Source organism: Sus scrofa, chromosome 10, assembly GCF_000003025.6.
Source record: "Sus scrofa isolate TJ Tabasco breed Duroc chromosome 10, Sscrofa11.1, whole genome shotgun sequence".
Classification (NCBI taxonomy): Eukaryota; Metazoa; Chordata; class Mammalia; order Artiodactyla; family Suidae; genus Sus; species Sus scrofa.
In genome coordinates, this window is record NC_010452.4 from 20,278,432 (window position 1) to 20,298,723 (window position 20,292).

The 20,292-nt window shown below is 44.5% G+C and overlaps 1 protein-coding gene across 1 annotated transcript in view; it reads left to right on the forward strand.

Moving 5' to 3' along the window:
• The window catches only part of CRB1 (crumbs 1, cell polarity complex component), a 195,294-nt gene that overhangs the window by 141,186 nt on the left and 33,816 nt on the right, over nucleotides 1-20,292 (forward strand). The window contains exons 8-11 of the mRNA XM_021064482.1: nucleotides 202-367; nucleotides 7,429-8,335; nucleotides 11,816-11,941; nucleotides 16,435-16,561. Coding sequence (XP_020920141.1) covers nucleotides 202-367; nucleotides 7,429-8,335; nucleotides 11,816-11,941; nucleotides 16,435-16,561 — 1,326 coding nt within the window. The remainder of the gene's footprint in view (nucleotides 1-201; nucleotides 368-7,428; nucleotides 8,336-11,815; nucleotides 11,942-16,434; nucleotides 16,562-20,292) is intronic.

Sequence of the window (20,292 nt, forward strand, 5' to 3'; positions counted from 1 at the left end):
TTTTATATTTTTTTTTCTCTATTTCCCATTTCCTATCTCGAAGGTAGCAGTACGTTTATTCTGTTTATTAACTTGTGGATATTGAGAGTCCAGTGTGTCAATACATAGGAAATGAGCATCAACAGATCTGGGTCTTTCCTTCTCTCTCGTCCGTAGTTGGTTGCCAGTTCTCCTGATGCCTCTGACTTGTTTTCTGCTCAGGCCACCCCCTGTCACAATGGAGGTGTCTGCTACTCGCTCTGGGACGACTTCTTCTGCTCCTGCCCTGCGCACACAGCTGGGAAAGCCTGTGACGAGGTTCGCTGGTGTGAGCTCAGCCCGTGCCCTCCCTCCGCCCAGTGCCAGGAGGTGCCTCGAGGATTTGAATGTAGGTGGCCGTCACCTTTTCATCCATCCATTGCAAATGCCCCATGAGTCAACCCATAAAAGGAGTAGAGAGACAAATCCAGCTTTCCAGAGAAAGCTGTGGTGGCTTCCCCCAGCGTGAGTGATCATATAACCAAGCGAACACGAGGATAGTAAACCTGAGCAGCCTCATGCCTCCTCCGGCCCCGGGGATCCTGGGTGGGAAGTGGGGGTTCATAACAACACCAACCCTGGACCCTTGATCACTGAAGGCCTGTTTCTAGGGTAAGAATTAACCGGGTGGTATTTGGCTTTTCTTTCCTGGTTTTTGGCCATGCAGTGTAAGAGTGCCTGTGCAAACACATTGCCGCTGCTTAACGAGGAGCCCTCCAGCAATAATCCGTATCTCACATCTGTGGCTTCCTCTGTAAATAAGGATAAAAAACATCCGCTTGGTAGGGAGATAAATCCCTGTGTGTGTGTATGATCACATGGCCTCGTGTGTAGAGAGCCACACGCACTGGGCACTTGATTGAGGTTTGCAGCAAGTATTTCCATCCATCTGAATGGTTTTCCTGCTCATCTTCAGCCCTCCTGGACACACCTTCCCAACAGTTAGAAATCTGAATACTGCTGGCAGAATTCTAACATATCTACAAACCAGCCGCATTGCCATTTAGTCTGTCTTTCTCCTGCTTCAGATGATGCACAGTTCACTCTATAGCCAGCCATCTATATTTGCACTCAATCCTTTTTTTTTTTTTTTTTTTTTTGTATTTTTGCCTTTTCTAGGGCTGCTCCCTTGGCATATGGAGGTTCCAGGCTAGGGATCTAGTCAGAGCTGTAGCCGCCAGCCTACACCACAGCCACAGCAACGCGGGATCCGAGTGGTGTCTGCAACCTACACCACAGCTCATGGCAATGCCGGATCCTTAACCCACTGAGCAAGGCCAGGGATCAAACCCGCAACCTCATGGTTCCTAGTGGGATTCGTTAACCAATGCGCCACAATGGGAACTCCTGCACTCAATTCTAATCTCTATCTCAATTCTAATTTAGAAGCTGTTGCTTCTAAAATTTTTCTTCATTCACCATCATCATCGATTTTTCCATCAGCGCATAAACATACTGTCAAATTTCTCATTACCAGCTCTTTGCCGTGGCACCTCTAACCCCACCAGCTACCACCATCCATGTACCTGCTTCCTTCCTTCCTTCTTTTTTTTTTTTTTTTTTGTCTTTTTAGGGCCACACCCATGGCATATGGAGATTCCCAGGCTAGGGGTCAACTCAGAGCTGTAGCCGCTGGCCTACACCACAACCACAGCAATGCCAGACCCGAGCCACGTCTGTGACCTACACCACAGCTCACGGCAACACCGGATTCTTAGCCGACTGAGTGAGGCCAGGGATCGAACCTGCGTTTTCATGGGCGCTAGTTGGATTCATTTCCACTGAGCCACGATAGGAACTCCTGTGCTCCCTTTCTCGGTGAAAGAAACCCTCTATGAGTTGCCCTCGATATGCATTGGTGTCTCACTCTCTTCTTTCCTTCACCCCATCAGTCAGGCCCCCACAGCCCACGACAACCTCTACCCAGACTCTCTCAACCCAGTGGCGTTCATACTTCATTCCATTTTCTACCCAGATGCCCTCTTTCTCAGCTTTACTCTTCTTCATGGCTCTTATCATCCTTAGATGTTTTGTTTACTTGTTCATCATCTTTCGCTCAGTTGAATGTAAGTTTCAAAAGGGAAGGAAATTTTCTGTTTGGTTTCTCATGCAACGCTTAGTGCTTAGAACAGTACCAAACATATAGAAGGTTGTCAATAAATATTTGTAACATGAATTCATTTTTTTCTTCAATTTAACTCAATATTTTACTTAACTGCTTTAGACGTTAAGTACAGTATCTGCATACAATTAAAAAATACATGTGGGAAAACAGCACACAAAAATAATGATCTGGAGTTCCCGTTGTGGCTCAGTGGTTAACGAATCCGACTAGGAACCATGAGGTTGCGGGTTCAGTCCCTGGCCTTGCTCAGTGGGTTAAGGATCCGGCATTGCCATGAGCTGTGGTGTAGGTTGCAGACGCGGCTCAGATCCCGCGTTGCTGTGGCTGTGGTGTAGGCTGACAGCTACAGCTCCGATTGGACCCCTAGCCTGGGAACCTCCATATGCCATGGGAGTGGCCCAAGAAATGGCAAAAAGACAAAAAAAAAAAAAAAAGATCTGAATCTAAATGGTGGACTGACCTCAGACCATTATCAACAACATCGTATTTAGACTGAGACCCAAAGTGAGAATATGTTTACTTTATGTTTCTGTATTTTAAAACCATATATCAAAATGGTATGTGAAATGCATTGCCCTGTGTGTATATTTGGCGAAGTTTTCTAAAAGAATACATATACTCTTATGTTTCATAAGAAATAATATATCACACACATGTACAAATCACGAAGAACAAGATCAGGTTTCTCATATGGCATAGGATTTTTATTTATTTATTAAATGATTTTTAATTTTTTCTCCCATTATGGTTGGTTTACAGTGTTCTGTCAGTTTCTACTGCACAGCAAAGTGACCCAGTCACATACATATATATACATTCATTCTTTTTCTCACATTATCCTCCATCATGTTCTATCCCAAGTGACTAGATAGAGTTGCCTGTGCTACACAGCAGGGTCTCATTGCTTATCCGTTCCAAAGGCAATAGTTGGCATCTATTAACCCCAGATTCCCAGTCCATCCCACTCCCCCCCCCCCCCCCGCCTTGGCAACCACAAGTCTGTTCTCTAAGTCCGTGAGTTTCTTTTCTGTGGAAAGGTTCATTTGTGCCATATATTAGATTCTAGACTTAAGTGATGTCACATAGTATTTTCTTTCTCTTTCTGACTTATACTGTTCTCCATAGTGGTTGTGCCAATTTACATTCCCACCAACCGTGTAGGAGGGTTCCCTGTTCTCCACACCCTCTCCAGAACTTGTTATTTGTTGACTTGTTAATGATGGCCATTCTGACCAGTGTGCGGTGGTACCTCATAGTAGTTTTAATTTGCATTTCTCTAATAATTAGTGATGTTGAGAATTTTTTCATGTGCTTGTTGGCCATCTGTATATATTTGGAGAAATGTCTACTCAGGTATTTTGCCCATTTTTCAATTGGGTGGTTGGTTCTCTTGTCACTGAGTTGTATAAGTTGTTTTTATATTTTAGAGATTAAGCCCTTGTCAGTTGCATTGTTTGAAACTATTTTCTCCCATTCCATAGGTTGTCTTTTTGTTTTTCTGGCACAGAATTTTAAATGCCACCTTTTCCCATTGTTCTGCCTCTGAATTGTGTAAAGTTGTTTACTAGTTATTAACTTTATTGTGAATCTTCTGATAGAAATACTAAAGTTGTTAGTCCTAGTTATATTTTACAAGGGATTTAAATCATCTTGAGCATTTTCACAAGGAAAAAGAGTAGGATTTCTGGAAACAGCGGCAGACCAGAACCACACCCCAGGCGCACAGCTCTCAGTCTCCTGGAAAAGGGTTTGGATGCCCCAGTGTCAGAAAGGCTGCTGTGTTGCCGCTATAGAAAGAGGAGAAGGTTTGCCTCTGACCTTTCACAACGTTTCAGTGACATTCCTTTAAGTACGACTTCTCTTAATGAAGGAGGAACATGTAAATCAAAGGAGGGTGAACTTGTCCTGACAGCTATGAGCCCTAGAATTCACTCCTGCTACTTTGTGTAATTTCAACTTCATGTGATCTCATGACCCTATTGTATTTTTTTTTTTTAAAGAAAGATATATTGAGAAGGTATTTCTGATAGAATAACATACTGGAGCCTACAGCTCATGCCTTTAGAACTTCATTCACTTCTATCCCTGCATCCTATCTGAAAACAGAGACTTATGCATCACAGGCCAGCTTAGATACAGGTGTGTTTATTATGATGAAGTTCCCTGAGGAAAAGGCAAAGCATAAGTGTTGATATGTATACTGTGATTTTACTTAGATCACGAGAAGTGATTTCCATGAGCTCAAGCCGTGTCAGTAAAATGAATTTAAACAGATGATGGACCGTGTTCTTCCTTCAGGAGTTGGAGGCTAACAAGATCTGTCATGCTAACATTTACATTAAAAATGTGGAATGAGGCACTTCTTACCCTTTTCTTCCCTATTCCCAACCCCAAACTTGCTGGGAAAAAACAAAAACACCGCAGTCAAAAGCAATAAAATCAAAGGAAATTTTAATCCAGTCAAACGATCCACTGGAATGACACACTTGACTTTATTCCTGCTATGGTTTCTGGTCATTATCTCACTTTTCAGAATTAAAGATTGAATTATTTTTATAGATTATTCATTCAGTAATATTTCCTGAGCACCTCATGTACCCCACACAGAGTTCCAGGCCTAGGGACTTAGTGATAACCTACACAGAGAAGGCCCGCGATTGCATAGAAGCTAATGCAATCACGTTCTAGGAGGAAAGACAGACAAGGAACAAGCAGGAAAATTCACATTTTAATCTCAAGTAGTTACAAGAATGGCATCAGGAAAATAGAGCCAAGTAATTGAAAAGAGAGTGGATTTGAGGGGAGGCACTTTCATTTGGATAGTCCGGAGAAGCTGCTCACAGGAGGTGACATTTGAGCACGTATTATGTCGAGAAAGAGCCCAATATCTTCCTAATTCAAGTAACAGCAAGAATAAAAGACCTGGGTTGGAAACAAGCTTGGTGTCTTCCAAAAGCAGCCCAAGGTTTTTGTGGCTCTAGCCCGCGAAGGAGGAAGAGTGGCCGGAAATGACGTTGGCGCTGGTCAGGGGTCAGGTCACGTTAACGGTGTCTGCCAAGTTTAGGATTTAGGAGCCCTTCCTGGGTGTGATGGTGGCCAGGGAGGTCTTGAGCTCAGTTGTGGTTGGTACCTCACTCTGCGGAGCAGCAGAAGCTGGGACGTGGAGAAGTAATTGGAATAGTCTATACATGAAGCTTTAGTGGTTGGGTGTGATGCCCCACATGGGAGTAAAGACAGTGTTTTAAGGTCAATTTCTACTGAAGGCTGGAAGAAAATGAGAACAGGGAATCGACCCCTGGCCTGGGTAACACAGAGGTCATGTGACCTTGACAGTAGTGGCTTCTGCGATGCGAGGGGAACAAAATGCTGAGCAGAATGTATTAAAAAGAAAATGAGAGATGAGAAAGGGGAGGCAAGGTAAATAAATATAAACTCTTTGGAGAAGTTTTGCTGGAAAAGGAAACAGAGAAATAAGAAAGCTCCCGGATGGCGGGAGATCAGGGTAGCACTCTGGGATCTTGGGTGTGTTTTTATTTTTCAAGATTGGAGCAATTGCAGCATGTTTGTGTGCTGATGGGATTCCACAAAAAGGCGGGGAGATGATGGTGCAGAACAGAAAGAGGTTGTGTGTAGAAGTGTTACCTAAAAAGGGTGAAAGTGAATGGGGTCTGAAGCGTGACGGGGAGCGCTGTTTTCCACTTGCAGGGAAAACCCAGTTCCCCACCACCTGGGTGTTTCCCCGCCACTGTGACACTAGGACCACACTCATGACACTTCCAACACCTGATGTTTGGGGTCCCCCCCCACCCCGCAAGCAGTTCTGCAAGACCAGCTGGCTGTCCTATAGTGTATTTCAATTTAACTCAGTTCTGACACTGTCTACCAGGAGAGAGTGTCACATCTCACAGGTTAAGGGCTCAGTCCCTCTAGATGACCCCCGCCCACTTCAGATGCCAATGCAAGTTCAGGTTGTGTCACCTGTGCTTCTCACCCATTGGCTATATACCTCAGGTTCCCACGCCCCCCAATCTGGGTTCAGTTAATTTGCTAGAGCAGCTCACAGGACTTGGGGAGATACGTACCTCATTTACCAGTGTGTTACAGGACACGATAAAGGATCCAGATGAACAGCCAATGAAAAGCTACACAGAGTGAGGTCTCAGAGGATCCGAGGAGTTGGGGTGCATGCCCTTCCAGTGCACATGTGTTGAACAGCTTGGAAGCTCTCTGAACCCCACACTTTGGGGGATTCTGTGCAGGCTTCCTTCTGGAGGCATGACCGATTATCAACTCCATTTTCCAACCTCTTCCCTCCCTGGATGATGGGGCTGGGGCTTTGAATTCCAAGTTTGGATCCTGGCTTGGTCTTCCCGATGATCAGCCCCAAACCAGGACCCATCCAGGAGCCTACCTGGGGTGGTGTCGTTAGAACAGAAGATTCTCCCAGGGCTCTTATCCCTCAGGGACTGACTGGGGTTTTAGGGGCCCTAGGTGAGGAACCAGGGACAGAGAACAATAGATATTTTTTCTCTTACTGTACAGATGGGAATAAAGACAATGCATCCATTATAGCAGAATGGGAAGCAGAACGGATCCAGATTTGTTAGGTTTACGTACGAAGTGGAAGCCTGAAGCAGTTCGTCTCTTGGTTTCTCATGAAAGCATCAAAGGAGATCATAAGCTGAGATAGGGTTAGATTTTTTAAGAGATAAAGGAAGCTGTGAATTCACGATCTCAGAGAATTGGAGAAACACTGTAATAGAAAAATGCAGTAAGTTTGCCCCAAAGTGCTGGGGTCACATTGCAACACGTGGACATAGAGTAGAGCAGTTGACATGGTTGTGTAATTTTTCCCAGCCGCAGGATGCCACTTGGAGTTAGGCACAGATTGGCACCTTGGCGCATAACTGGAGTTTGCCAGGTAGAAAATCAGTCATTCGCTACTTTAAAAAATGTTTTCATTTAAAAATTTTTATTTTTTATGTAAAATAAAGACTTGGCATTCTGGCTTAATGAACTATTAGCCACATGACCATGAGAAAATTGCTTAACGTACATAAGCCGCAATCTATGCTTCTATAAAATAGAGATGATATTCCTTACACACCTGTATTCAAGAATTTTGTTAGAAATAACATAAAAGCAGCTAACAGAGTACCTAGCCTGTATCAGACACTCGCTCTATGATGGTAGTAACGTAATGATCACTTACGTTAACAAAGGCGATTTAAGCAAACTTTGTGGATTTAATAAAGCTGCTGATTGGTGTTCCCGTCTCTCTTTAGGTATTGCAAACGCTGTTTTTACTGGGCAAAGCAGTGAAATAGTATTCAGGAGTAACGGGAATATTACCAGAGACCTCACCAACATCACATTTGGTTTCCGAACCAGGGATGCAAACATGACCATACTGCAAGCAGAGAAGGAGCCCGAGTTCCTTCATGTTAGCATTCGAGAGTCCAGGTTATTATTTCACCTGCAAAGTGGCAACGGTGTTCACATGCTGAGTCTGGCAAGTTTGCAGCCAGTGAATGACGGCTTGTGGCACCACGTGACCCTCTCCATGACAGACCCACGGGCCCAGGCTTCCAGGTGGCAAATGGAAGTGGACCACCCAGCACCTCTTGTGACCAGTGCAGTGGCCGCCGGGAGTCTCGACTTCCTGAAGGATGATATAGACATTCACGTGGGTGGCCAAGCTACTGACAACACACAGGGCCTGCGAGGGTGTCTAAGTACAATAGACATCAGTGGCATTCATCTCTCTTACTTTGAAAATGTTCCTGGTTTCATGAATAAACCTCAGGAGGAGCAGTTTCTCAAAATCTCTAAAAATCCAGTGGTTACTGGCTGTTTGCCGTTCAACGCCTGCAACTCCAACCCCTGCTCGCATGGAGGACGCTGTGAAGACATGTATCGTTCTTATCACTGCACCTGTCCTGGGGGATGGTCAGGGACACACTGTGAACTTGACGTTGACGAATGCCTTTCAAACCCCTGTTTCCACGGCAACTGCTCCGACAGCGTTGCAGCCTATCACTGCACATGTGAGCCTGGATACACCGGTGTGCACTGTGAAGCGGTTACAGACAATTGCCAGAATCACCAGTGTGCAAATGGGGCCACCTGCATCAGTGACGACAAGGGCTATTCTTGCCACTGTCCTGGGAATGTCACGGGAACATTGTGCAGGTGAGCATGAAGTCTACCCAAAGTTTGTTGTTTGGAGCTGTGTTCTAAGTATTCAGACTGGAACTATCTCTCGGCAGGTATACACACACACACAGGCTGCGCTGAGCGGGGGTGGGGCGGGGGGGTGACGTTGGTTGTGCCCATCACGGTTTGGTCCTGTGAGGACAGGATTTCACCTGCTGGCATGTTCTATAAAGAGGATGGGTAGGGCTTGGACCAGACTTGAAGCAAAATGTTTTCTTCGTCATCTCTGTTGGAATATGTCTCATGAACTCCAGCCCCAGAGTCTGACAGCCTGAAGGCCTCAGGAAGCAAATGCATTTACAGTAAATGCCAGAGCAGAATTTTAGTACTATTGGAGCAAGCATGACTCCTACTTCTAAACTTATATCCTGGGTCATTTCAGGCAGGTAAACTTACACAATTCTGAAAAGACGACATTAAAGTGTAATTTCAGAAAGGTGAAATCTTCACTCTCAGAATGAACATGTTTTGAGAATTTTGTCACTAAAATCAGGGAACCAGCAGGATAAAAATCAAGATGTCAAAGGGTAATCTAATTATATACATAGTGTGTGTATATATATGTGTGTATATATATATATATATACACACATCTGTAAATAGAAATAAGGAAATGAATTTACTAACACATGCAAAACTATTTCATGGCCTATAAGCTAACAAAATTAGTATTTGCAACCGTCTTTTCTACAGTGTGCCAAGTATTGATTGTACCACTGCAAATTCATTTGCATTTCAGTGAACAAGATCCATTTGTATTGCGATACTTTTCTATAACTTACAGAGTTATAAAATAGTGTGGTAAGGAAAATCTAAGCATACACCTTAGAAGGTCAGATAATCCTGAAGGTCTTTTATATAATAACATCCAGCATTCCATCGAGAGACTACCCAGTGATTTCTGCTGCCCATTTCAAAGTATTTCACAGTCTTTTCTGAAACCATAAAGCTTAGTTCTGATAATCACCCCCATTTCATGTTAGAAAACAGAAATAGCAATGACTATTTTCCTGCTAAGTCTCATTGCTTTAATATTTCCACATAAGTGGAATTCATTATTGTTCTTATAACTTAGACTTGTTTTAAGTTTACTGACCAATCGAGTTGTTATGGGGACATGAGAAGATTATTTCTTTTCTTTTCTTTTTTTTTTTGCCTTTTTGTCATTTCTTGGGCCACTCCCGCGGCATATGGAGGTTCCCTGGCTAGGGGTTGAATCGGAGCTACAGCCGCCGGTCTACACCAGAGCCACAGCAACGCGAGATCCGAGCCACGTCTTCGACCTACACCACAGCTCATGGCAGCACCAGATCCTTAACCCACTGAACAAGGCCAGGGATCGAACCCGCAACCTCATGGTTCTTAGTCGGATTCGTTAACCACTGCGCCACGATGGGAACTCTGAGAAGGTTATTTCTAACAAGTAATACATACCTCGACTTTGACACGAATGCCTGAAGTGGGCTGGCAGCCTGCAGACATTATACTAATTCAGAGGTGGTACCTTCAGTGGGTGAATCTCCTCGCAGAAACAGCATGTAGCTTTACCTATAAGAAGATGTGTTTGTCTCCATAACATTTATTGTTGTTCAGAGCCTAAGAAGGCCAGACTCAGGGCTAGAATGTTGAGTGTTGACATTCCAATAAAATGTCAATTCTCATAAGTTAATCAACTCATTTGGCAACAGATAAATTGAATATCAAAAAGCAAAAGTCATCCAGGATCAAAACGAACAGTACTGGGAGTTCCTTTTGTGGCTCAGAGGTTAATGAACCCGACTAGCATCCATGAGGATGTAGGTTCGATCTCTGGCCTCGCTCAGTGTGTTAAGGATCCAGCGTAGTGTGGGTCACAGATGCAGCTCGGATCCTACACTGTTGTGGCTGTGATGTAGGCTGGCAGCTGTAGCTCTGATTTGACCCCTAGCTTGGGAACCTCCATATACTGAGGGTGCGGCCCTAAAAAGCAAAAAAAAAAAAAAAAAAAAAAAAAACCGAAAAACAAAAAAAAAACAAAAACAAAAAAACACAGTACTACCATGATGACTTAGGACAAGTAAAATAAACAAATCTGCCCCAGTAATCAATGCTCCATATTTTTTTTTTCTGCCTAATTCATCAAAGTCAAGTTCTCCAAGATTAAAAGTTCTCAAAAGTACTTTCAAAAGTGCTTTCTAATGTGATTCAAAAATTGTTTATTAAATGCAAGATGTAGACACAGCTTCAGATTTGCATTGCTAATTGACCTCTTTCAAAGCCGGTTGACATTTTTGGCTCTTTTGAAAAGTCCTTATGATATTTTCTCTTTAAAGTCGAATTGATTAGTCCTTATGGGCAGAGACACACTTCACAACATATAGACCAGTTGCTCCATACTGGTTGCAGTGCACACAGCAGGAAAACATTAAATTCATCTTCTATTTCTTGAATATTAACAATGTATCTGGTTCTGCACACAACATGCAGAGTGTGTTGGAGGACCTGAACAACATCTTAAAATCTTTTTTTATGTGCATGTCTTTTGTTTTTTTAGGGACGCACACGCGGCATATGGAGGTTCCCAGGCTAGGGGTTGAATCAGAGCTGCAGCTGCCGGCCTACGTCACAGCCCCAGACACACAGAATCGGAGCTGCATCTGTGACCTACACCACAGCTCACGACAACACTGGATCCTTCACCCACTGAGCGAGGCCAGGGACCGAACCTGCGTCTTCATGAATACGAGTCAGGTTTGTTAACCACTGAACCACGACGGGAACTCCACCTCTTTAATAAATCTTTTTAACCAGTGTCTTCATACCACTGGTGTGGATCTTGCAATAACATTCTGCTTAGCTTCTAACAGCGTGTTCTGCCTTTCATAAGGATTCCTTAATATAGACCCCTCTGTTGTTATACCCAAGAGCCTCACCTGGAAGTCTCCTGTAGTCACAGCCACGTGTTGTCTATGAACCCCTCCCTTCCCCCCCTGCCCGGACAGCATTTGGCTTTCATTCTGCTCAGCTCTGAATGATTACATGGGGGCAGCAGGTGTTGGCAGGGCAACCGGAGTTGAGCAGTGAGAAGCCACAGAAAAATCACACGAGCGCTTGGGTAGCCTAGTGCTGTCCTTTCTTTCCTGGCCTGCGTAGAGAGGCAGCTTTTCTACGGCCTGTGGCAGTTTAGTGGCCAAGCAGAGGCAAATCTAGCTGCAGCCCATCTCCCTCCGGCGCCCCGTGTAGTGCCACCCCGTGGCCTCGCTCCCATCTCACAAACGAAACCCGGGTCGAGGTGGAGGATGGATAGTCAGGAGGGATTCCTGTGTCCACAGCACAGTCCAGGCTCGGTGGCCCCGCCCACCTGAGCATCTCATCCGCTCGACGCTGTTTGGACTCTTATCCGTGAACTTTTTCGAAAGCGTTTTCTCGAATGCGATGAGCAAGGTGATCCGCTGGTGACTTCCTTTCTCTCCCTAGACGCGCCAGCTCACCCTCAGCCGTCTGCGGGAAAGAGAAAAATTTCACGTGTTACAACGGTGGCAACTGTACGGAGTCCCAGGGTGAATTGCAGTGTACGTGCCGGCCAGGTTTTACTGGCGAATGGTGAGTCACCTCAGAACTGTATGGGAGTGAACTCGGGGCTGAAACACCGGGAGGTTACACAAACTTCATTTCCCTTCTACTTTTTCACGTCGGTTCCCATAGGAAAATCTATGCTGAGATATAGGGCCGGCCAGAGTCAAACAATAAAGAGGAAGAAAAATTACTTTAGGTCAAAGGAAGGAACACTTTATTTGCCAAGACTTTAACTGGGGAAATTTGTCTTTGAAAAATGTAACATGTGCGGTTTCCCTTTCTTAGAAGTCCTTCTGGGTTCCTGTTTCTTTCCCACTAGCTCTCATACATGATGCAAATACGGTTGCTGTCAAAGTAAGATAAAATACACCTTAAAGATCGACCCATTCACCCCATCCTGCAGGCTCTGTTGGAGCCCTCAGAGCCCTTGCTTCATCTCCAGACTGGAAGGAGGGCAGCTTGTTCTGCCCCCCCTGCAGGCCCGCCCCCACGTGGAAACCTGGCAAGTCCTGTTGACCTTGGCCTTAGCAGCTAATAAGAACTTGCTAACCTCAAAAACAACATGGAGTTCCCGTCGCGGCTCAGTGGTTAACGAATCCGACTAGGAACCATGAGGTTGTGGGTTCGATCCCTGGCCTTGCTCAGTGGGTTAAGGACAGGGCGTTGCCGTGAGCTGTGGTGTAGGTTGCAGATGTGGCTCGGATCTCCCGTTGCTGTGGCTCTGGTGTAGGCCAGCGGCTACAGGTCCGATTTGACCCCTAGCCTGGGAACCTCCATATGTCGCGGGTGCGGCCCTAGAAAAGGCAAAAAGACAAAACAACAACAACAGCAACAAAACAGATTTCCCCGTAGAATTACCTAGAACCCGGAAAGTATACACACCTTACCCAGACAAGTCTGCCATTCTCAGAGCAACCCTTCAATTCGTCTGCACCCAAGTGCCGGGACTGTTGATACGGGGTTGATCATGGTTTCAGTCTGTGACTTGCTGCAAATGCAGGCAAATTTGGATACACATTTGACTGCCCGAGGTGAGGTCAAGGGCGCAAAGGTGCATCTTCTACGGTTTTTATCAGATTTGCAAAGGGATCAATGTCCCCAGAATGGGGACAGACCAGGGCTCTGCAGGACAGAGGTACCACAGAAGCAGACGACAAAGAGTTAACTGTGGAGCACTCTGCCGGGCAACCTACAAATATGATCTCTAATCGTTATTATTTCCATTTTGCATTGGTGTCAACTGAAGCCAAGAGCATAAGTGACAGGCCAGGCAAGCTGCCTTCAAAGCCCTTGCTCGCCTGTTGGGCGTGCGGGCGTTAAGTGTATGACTCCGCCCTTACCCGCAGCAGCGAAAGGAAAAGGGAGAGCTCCTTCTCCACCTCCTCTCCTGTCCTCGGTGAGATACAGAAATCTCTGATCACACGTCCTCCATGGACCAAAGTAGATCAGCTCCAACCCATCAGACAAGGAGACATGCAGAGAACCAATCTTTCCCAAAAGAGTAGTTAATAAAAGCATGGGTATATTTTTGCTCCGCAACAATTACAGTCTGAATCTATCTGGGTTTCCTCTTTTTCATCTGGTTCTTGGGGCACTGCTTTTGCCATTTTTACCCATCAGCAGGCAATCTTAGGCTCCACTTGCCTCTCCCCTTCCAGCACTCGATGACAAGTCCAGTCCTCGCCTTCGCAGCCCACTTGCAGGCAGTCGGAGTGTGTGTGTGAACTGTCACGTCCCACTTTCATTGCATCCGATTTTTTTTTTTTTTCCATGCACCGTGTTTTACCTAGAGGCCATTCAGTGGGCCTGCAATTCTGTATATATCTCCAAAATATTCCAAAGATTTTCCTGTTCTAAAATTTGAACAGCCCTGTCACTGTATATTTAAGCGCTGCCTACCTGCCGCCTCCATGTCACGGGTTAATGCTTCATGTCACCTTCATGTTTCATGGCCAGAGCGTAGAGCTCACTCCAAGCCTTGGATCGTTTTTGTCCTCTCTTCACACATGGTTCCTATTTATGACAAACGCGTCTCTTTCCCCCCGACGTTTATTTGTTTATAAATAGACATGTCTGGCCTTTACATTCACATCATTGATTGGCAGTGGGGTGAGAAAAGGAGGCTTCAGGTTTCCTTCCTCTCCCAGGAGTCTTTTCCTCTGGAGAAACACGTGTTCCATGGAGTCTGAAATAGCGAACACGTGTTCCATGGAGTCTGTGCTTTCAAAGACCTTCTCTGTCATGGATGCCCTCACTGGAGACTAATGGATGGATGGATTTCTTTCTTTCTTTCTTTCTTTCTTTCTTTCTTTCTTTCTTTCTTTCTTTCTTTCTTTCTTTCTTTCTTTCTTATTGTCTTTTTGTCTTTTCTAGGGCCACTTCCCACGGCATATGGAGGTTCCCAGGCTAGGGGTCCAATCGGAGCTGTAGCCGCCGGCCTACACCACAGCCACAGCCACAGCAACACCAGATCCGAGCTGAGTCTGCGACCTACACCATAGCTCACGGCAACGCCGGATCCTTAACCCACTGAGCAAGGCCAGGGATCGAACCCGCAACCTCATGGTGCCTAGTCAGATTCGTTTCTGCTGTGCCATGACAGGAACTCCAGAGGTGAATGGATTTATTTTGCTGTATTTTTCTACCTATTCAGTAACTTCTCCCGAGAGCTCCAGTGATGTTTATCGTGATTGTGTGCGTGCTGTGCAGTGTTGAGTTCAGAAGAGAAATAGCTAAGAATTAGAGGGAGGATTGTGAGAGGAAAACTACAAGTACTCGGCAGTGTCCCAAGGCCGAGGGCAGGGGATGTGACGTCTCTAAGGTCCAAAGCTATCGAAAAGCTGTCCCCTAGCCAACCGCCCTCTCTGCTGTCTGGTGAGACCTCCAGCTACACTGTCCTCCCGGCAGGTTGTGCATGATGGATGGTGGGAACACTCTGGCCCACCCAGGACAGGGATGCTGGGCAGCTTCCCCGGGATTGTCAGTTCTGCTCTGATCTAATCAGGGAGTCTCCTTCCAGCCCAGCAGCCTGAGCCAAAAAAGGAAACCAGAAGGTCTCAGCTATGCGTGGCATCCAGCGGGATAAGGAGCTGTTTTCTGGGAAGGACTCATTTTTTTTTCCTGTGGGCCTTGGGCTGGCCCCGCCCCACCCACCACTTCATCCCTAGGGCTGCGTCCACGACCCCGGCATGCAAGTTACCTCTTAGGATGTGGATGGCAATCAACTGTTTCCATTAAGCTTCAACCTTGCAAGCTGCTCTGGAGAGTCTTGAAGAGTCTGGAGCGTCTTCAAGCGAAGATTTTATATGAGTTTCCCCAAGTGAGAGAGAAGCCTTTGTTACTGCTCTATCCCAGGGCCCAGCAGAGGTGTGGCCAATGGAAAATACTAAATAATAGCCACCGAACTCCCGAATGAAGAGTTAAATAGTGAATATACAGAAAATAGACACATCGTTGATGGAAATTTTGGTGAAAAATGATAGCGTCCTGGGGAGAGGAAATTTTTGGTTTGCCTTAGAATTGATATCAACTACTTTGGAAAACTTGGCTTTGGAAAATCGTTCTACCTGAATATGTAAAAATTACACATAGCCGTGAAACAGATTTATGAGCAAGTGCCATCTTCTCATTATCTAGTTTTGCTTTTTGTTAAAAATGGGATTCTCAAAGAAAATAATCCAAGTTCTCTCAATAAACCAAATATCTCTATTTCTGATGGGCTTTTCCCCTTCGCCCAAAAGCACTGATGCATCAGAACCAGCTGGTGTAGAGGTCCGCTCTGCAGACGCTAGGTTGCAAAAACACAGCTCAGTCTCCTGCTTCCCGTGAACCCCAATAAACTGACCTTTTATAAGGTGGCAACAACACCAAGGCTCTTGAGGGAGAGGCTGACTTATGTACGGTCCCATTTTCTCTTGGTTTCTTCAATGCTTGCACGGGTTTTCTTATTCTAATGAACTGCACGTGTGCGTGTGTGTATAAATTACTTTCATTAATAGCGGAATTTGCAAAAGGAGCCTCGAGGGCTGTCTCCTGTGTCATTGTGCACACAGAGGGCCTGGGGGGCAGTCACCTAAACCATGCTGTGCTCGGTGGAGAAGACAAATCTTCCTTTCCCCATTCGTTTCACAGCCAACTTACTTATTTTTTTATTTTTTTATGTTTCAATGTTTTATAGATCTTTAATTTTTTATTTTTTTATTTATTTTTTGTCTTTTTGCCATTTCTTGGGCCATTCCCATGGCATATGGAGGTTCCCAGGCTAGGGGTCAAATCGGAGCTGTAGCCGTTGACCTATGCCAGAGCCACAGCAACGTCTGCGACCTACACCACAGCTCACAGCAACGCCGGATCCTTAACCCACTGAGCAAGGCCAGGGATCGAACCCGCAACCTTATGGTTCTTAGTCGGATTCGTTAACCAGTGCACCATGACGAGAACTCCCAGATCTTTAATTTTTTAAATCGCAGCCCATTCATTGAACCAGATCCAGGTTTCTGCTGTTTCTGTCTCTTTTCAAGGTGCGAGAGGGACGTGGACGAGTGCGCCTCCAACCCGTGCCTGCACGGTGGTCAGTGCCACGACCTGCCCAACAAGTTCCAGTGCGTCTGCGACGTGGCCTTCGCGGGCGCGCGCTGTGAGCTAGATGTAAGCGGCCTCTCCTTTTACGTGTCTCTCTTGCTCTGGCAGAATCTCTTCCAGCTTCTCTCTTACCTCATCCTGCGCATGAATGATGAGCCCGTGGTGGAGTGGGGGGAACAGGACGATGACTGATGTGCATTCAGACATCCCCAAACTCGAAAGCCATTGACTTTTGGGAAAGGCCTTGAAATAAAAAACCATCTGGAAAGTTAAAATAAATTCCAGGACTGCTTTAAGCACATCGCAAGCCATTTATGAGCAGAGCCAGTATTGACCTACTCTGGCTGTAAATGTGAAAATTATCGTCCTTCATATAAGCAGAAGCATCTCATGGCTGAGTGTATTTAGTACAAAGGTGCTGTCATTCTTAGCGCTAATGTGTTTGACTGTCCCCTGCAGTAGGACATAAGCTCCTCCTTCACTCCAATCTTCTGTGTATGTTATCATGTAAGTTGCCGTCATGCACCCTCGTCCTAAGTTGTTTAGGCTCTTTCATTCCCATCTGTTAGTCACGACATAGGAATTTCAAAATCACAGATTAATCTTTTTCTATCCAGTGATGCTTTTATGCAAATGAAGTGTCACTAGTTCTCTGGAAAGTTAAAAAATCTCTCTATAAAGAGAAAGTAAGGAATTCCATAAGTCCCTCAAAATGTAGAAAGAAAATGTTCTGATATAATTGGTGTCAATACTCAAGTTATATCTCAGCAGTGTAATTTACAGTCCCAGAAAACCTTCTCTCTGAAAAAACAACAGATAAAAAAACCTTTCTCCATTTCTTTTTCCTGCAACACTTCCTGTACAAATAGAATCAATTTTTGTTAATTGCTTATAAATTTATGAGCTTATTGACATTTCTATCAAGTGGACATTTCTGTTGACATTTCTATCAATTGCTTTTCAATGATATTAATTAAATTAATTAATTAATCTATTTATTTGCTTTTTAGGGCCATACCCGTGGCATATGGAGGTTCCCAGGCTAGGGGTCTAATCGGAGCTGCAGCTGTCAGCCTACGCCACAGCCAAAGCAATGCAAGGATCCGAGTGCATCTGCAACCTACCCCACAGCTCAGGGCAAGGCCGGATCCTTAACCCACTGAGCGAGGCTAGGGATCCAACCTGCATCCTCATGGTTCCCAGTCGGATTCATTTCCGCTGCGCCAAGTTGGGAACTCCTTCAATGAATATTAAAAAAAAAATAAATACTATTGTATATAATGCACCAAAAACATAAATTATAAAACCTGAATTTCTTGGAGGCATATTTTACTAAAATTTGCTAGTAAGTTTATCCTCTTCAACTATCTTTCTGAAAAAAAGCATACTGCCAGTTATAATCAAAATATACCTGGCATTATGATTTTTTAAAATAAATACCTGAAATGATGGATCTACAAATAATTAATAAGACATGCAAAGATTAATATGTTCTTGCCTAACTTCAGTAGAGTATATATAACATAATAATTAGAAAATAACTTTGCTAATATTTGTATTGCTTCAACTGGCACGTTATCATTTACGCTAAATATCTTCATGTGGAGATATTTTCTAAAGGAGACATTATTTGTGTTCACTTAAAGGGAAAATAATCTGATCCTAGGAATTCGTTTAGAAAGCAACTAGTAACAAAAGCCTGCCAGCTATCATTTTGTAAACGTGTTTATGTCTTTGGGAGCCGCCCTGGTTTGAAAATGTGAGGGTCATTTATCCGTTGGGTGGTATCTAATATTCATTTATACTCATTTAGTTCCAGCTGTTTTAAGAGAGTTGTTTTTCTTTGGAAATGCCCAAGGTATTTAAATATTCCACACAAATCAAAGGGACCAAGCAGTATACTATAAAAGCAACAGAAATCTAGTCCATTTTCTTTTTCAAAGGCAATAGAGGATTTTGTGTGGCAAATGTATATCCTGGCAATCCTTCCAAACTGGGAGAAACTGATGTTAAAGTTTTTTTTTTTTTTTGTCTCTTGAGGGCTGCACCTGTGGCATATGGAGGTTCCCAGGCTAGGGTCTTATGGAGCTATAGCCGCGGCCTGCACCAGAGCCACAGCAACTCGGGATCCGAGCCGCATCTGCGACCTACACCACAGCTCATGGCAACGCCAGATTCTTAACCCACTGAGCGAGGCCAGGGATCAAACCTGCATCCCATGGATGCTAGTCGGGCTTGTTAGCCACTGAGCTGCGACGGGAACTCCCAAAGTTTATATGCTTTAGATTCACCACTTCCCATGCATCCAGACCGCGATTGCCACACGGCTGTCTCAGATGATCTGTTCCTAAATTAGATCTTGTGACAAGAGCCTTGGGGAAAATTTTTCTCATCCGCATTTGCACTCTCAAATTATCTGAAGTAAGTATAGTATCTATTATAGCCAAAGACCCCAGGTACAGTTTTCACACTTACTCCCTTAGGGATTGATCCGTAATTATATACTTACGCGTCATTCCAAATGTAATATCTTTCCTTCCACATGTAAGAATCACTCAGGTCTCTTTCTGTACCATTTCGATGCCTCTGTTGTCACTATAATTGTCGATTGCTTTTCTGTTTTCCAAATGTCTCATTCTAAGATATCTGACTCAAAAACGCTGTCCCTTTTCTTTGTCTTCTTTCTGTATTTTCCATTGCATTGTGTGTGACTGAGGTTTCATTTGCACAGGAAAATAAAACCTTTGTCTTTGTACCTCTGCTTCTCATCCTCTGGTAAATGTCTCCTTGACTGTGTCTTACAAAGTGAGATGTCCACAAGCCAGGCAATTGCTTCTGTGCTTGCGTGCACACACACACACACACACACACACACACACACACACACACACTCACAACCACTTAGTGAACACAGAGGTACCTGTGCTGTTCGCCCTGCACCACGGTCTTTTCCCCCATGTGTGTTTCTGCAAGTAATCACCTGTGGGCGTCAGGTTCAAAGTTCCATGTACTTTCCCCATGTGGCGATTTTCCTCTAGCTGGAATTCTAGAAGGGATGGCATCCGGAGTTGTTGTTACTATTCATTTACCATCCTCACCACACCAGCCATAGTTTATCTAGTTCTAAGGAGGGGCCATCTCACCTGGGGGGCAGAAATTCACACAGACCCCTGTAGCCCAAATGTCTGAAACAACCTGTGTCCGTTGAATTTAAAAAATTTTACCTCGCTTATTTTTAAGGTTTAACATTTGAACTAAACAAGGCTGTCTCTATTTTTGGCCATGCCTCCTCTTTGTGCGTGTATGCGCGCGCGCGCGCGCGTGCGTGTGTGTTTACATGGACAGTGTTTTTTATCATTCTCCTTTTTGAAGAATATGGAGGTCGAGAAAACAGGTAGGTTTGGAGAAATTAGTGTTTGACAGCGTGAAAAGACAAATTCAGTTAATACTATCAAGAACCTTCTCTGCGCCAGGGACTGTGATAAGTTGTTTTTAATAAGCCTTTTAAAATACATATTTTTTTCCATATAAAGGCCACTCATATCTCTCACCTTCCAAATTCTTCACTAAATTGTGTTTAAAGATCTCTTTGCCATATCTGAGTTTTAGGATAGAAGTTATTCAGCTTTAATTTTGCAAGATGTGAATGGAACCTCTCCTTGAAATGTTGATACATAAAATTTGAGTTTAGTGATTTCGGAAGAAAAATCACTGAAGAAACTACCAGCATTATTCTCAGCTACCAAAATTATTAGCAGGCATGTCCTGTCATTTCTCTACTTTACTTTCTTGACTTA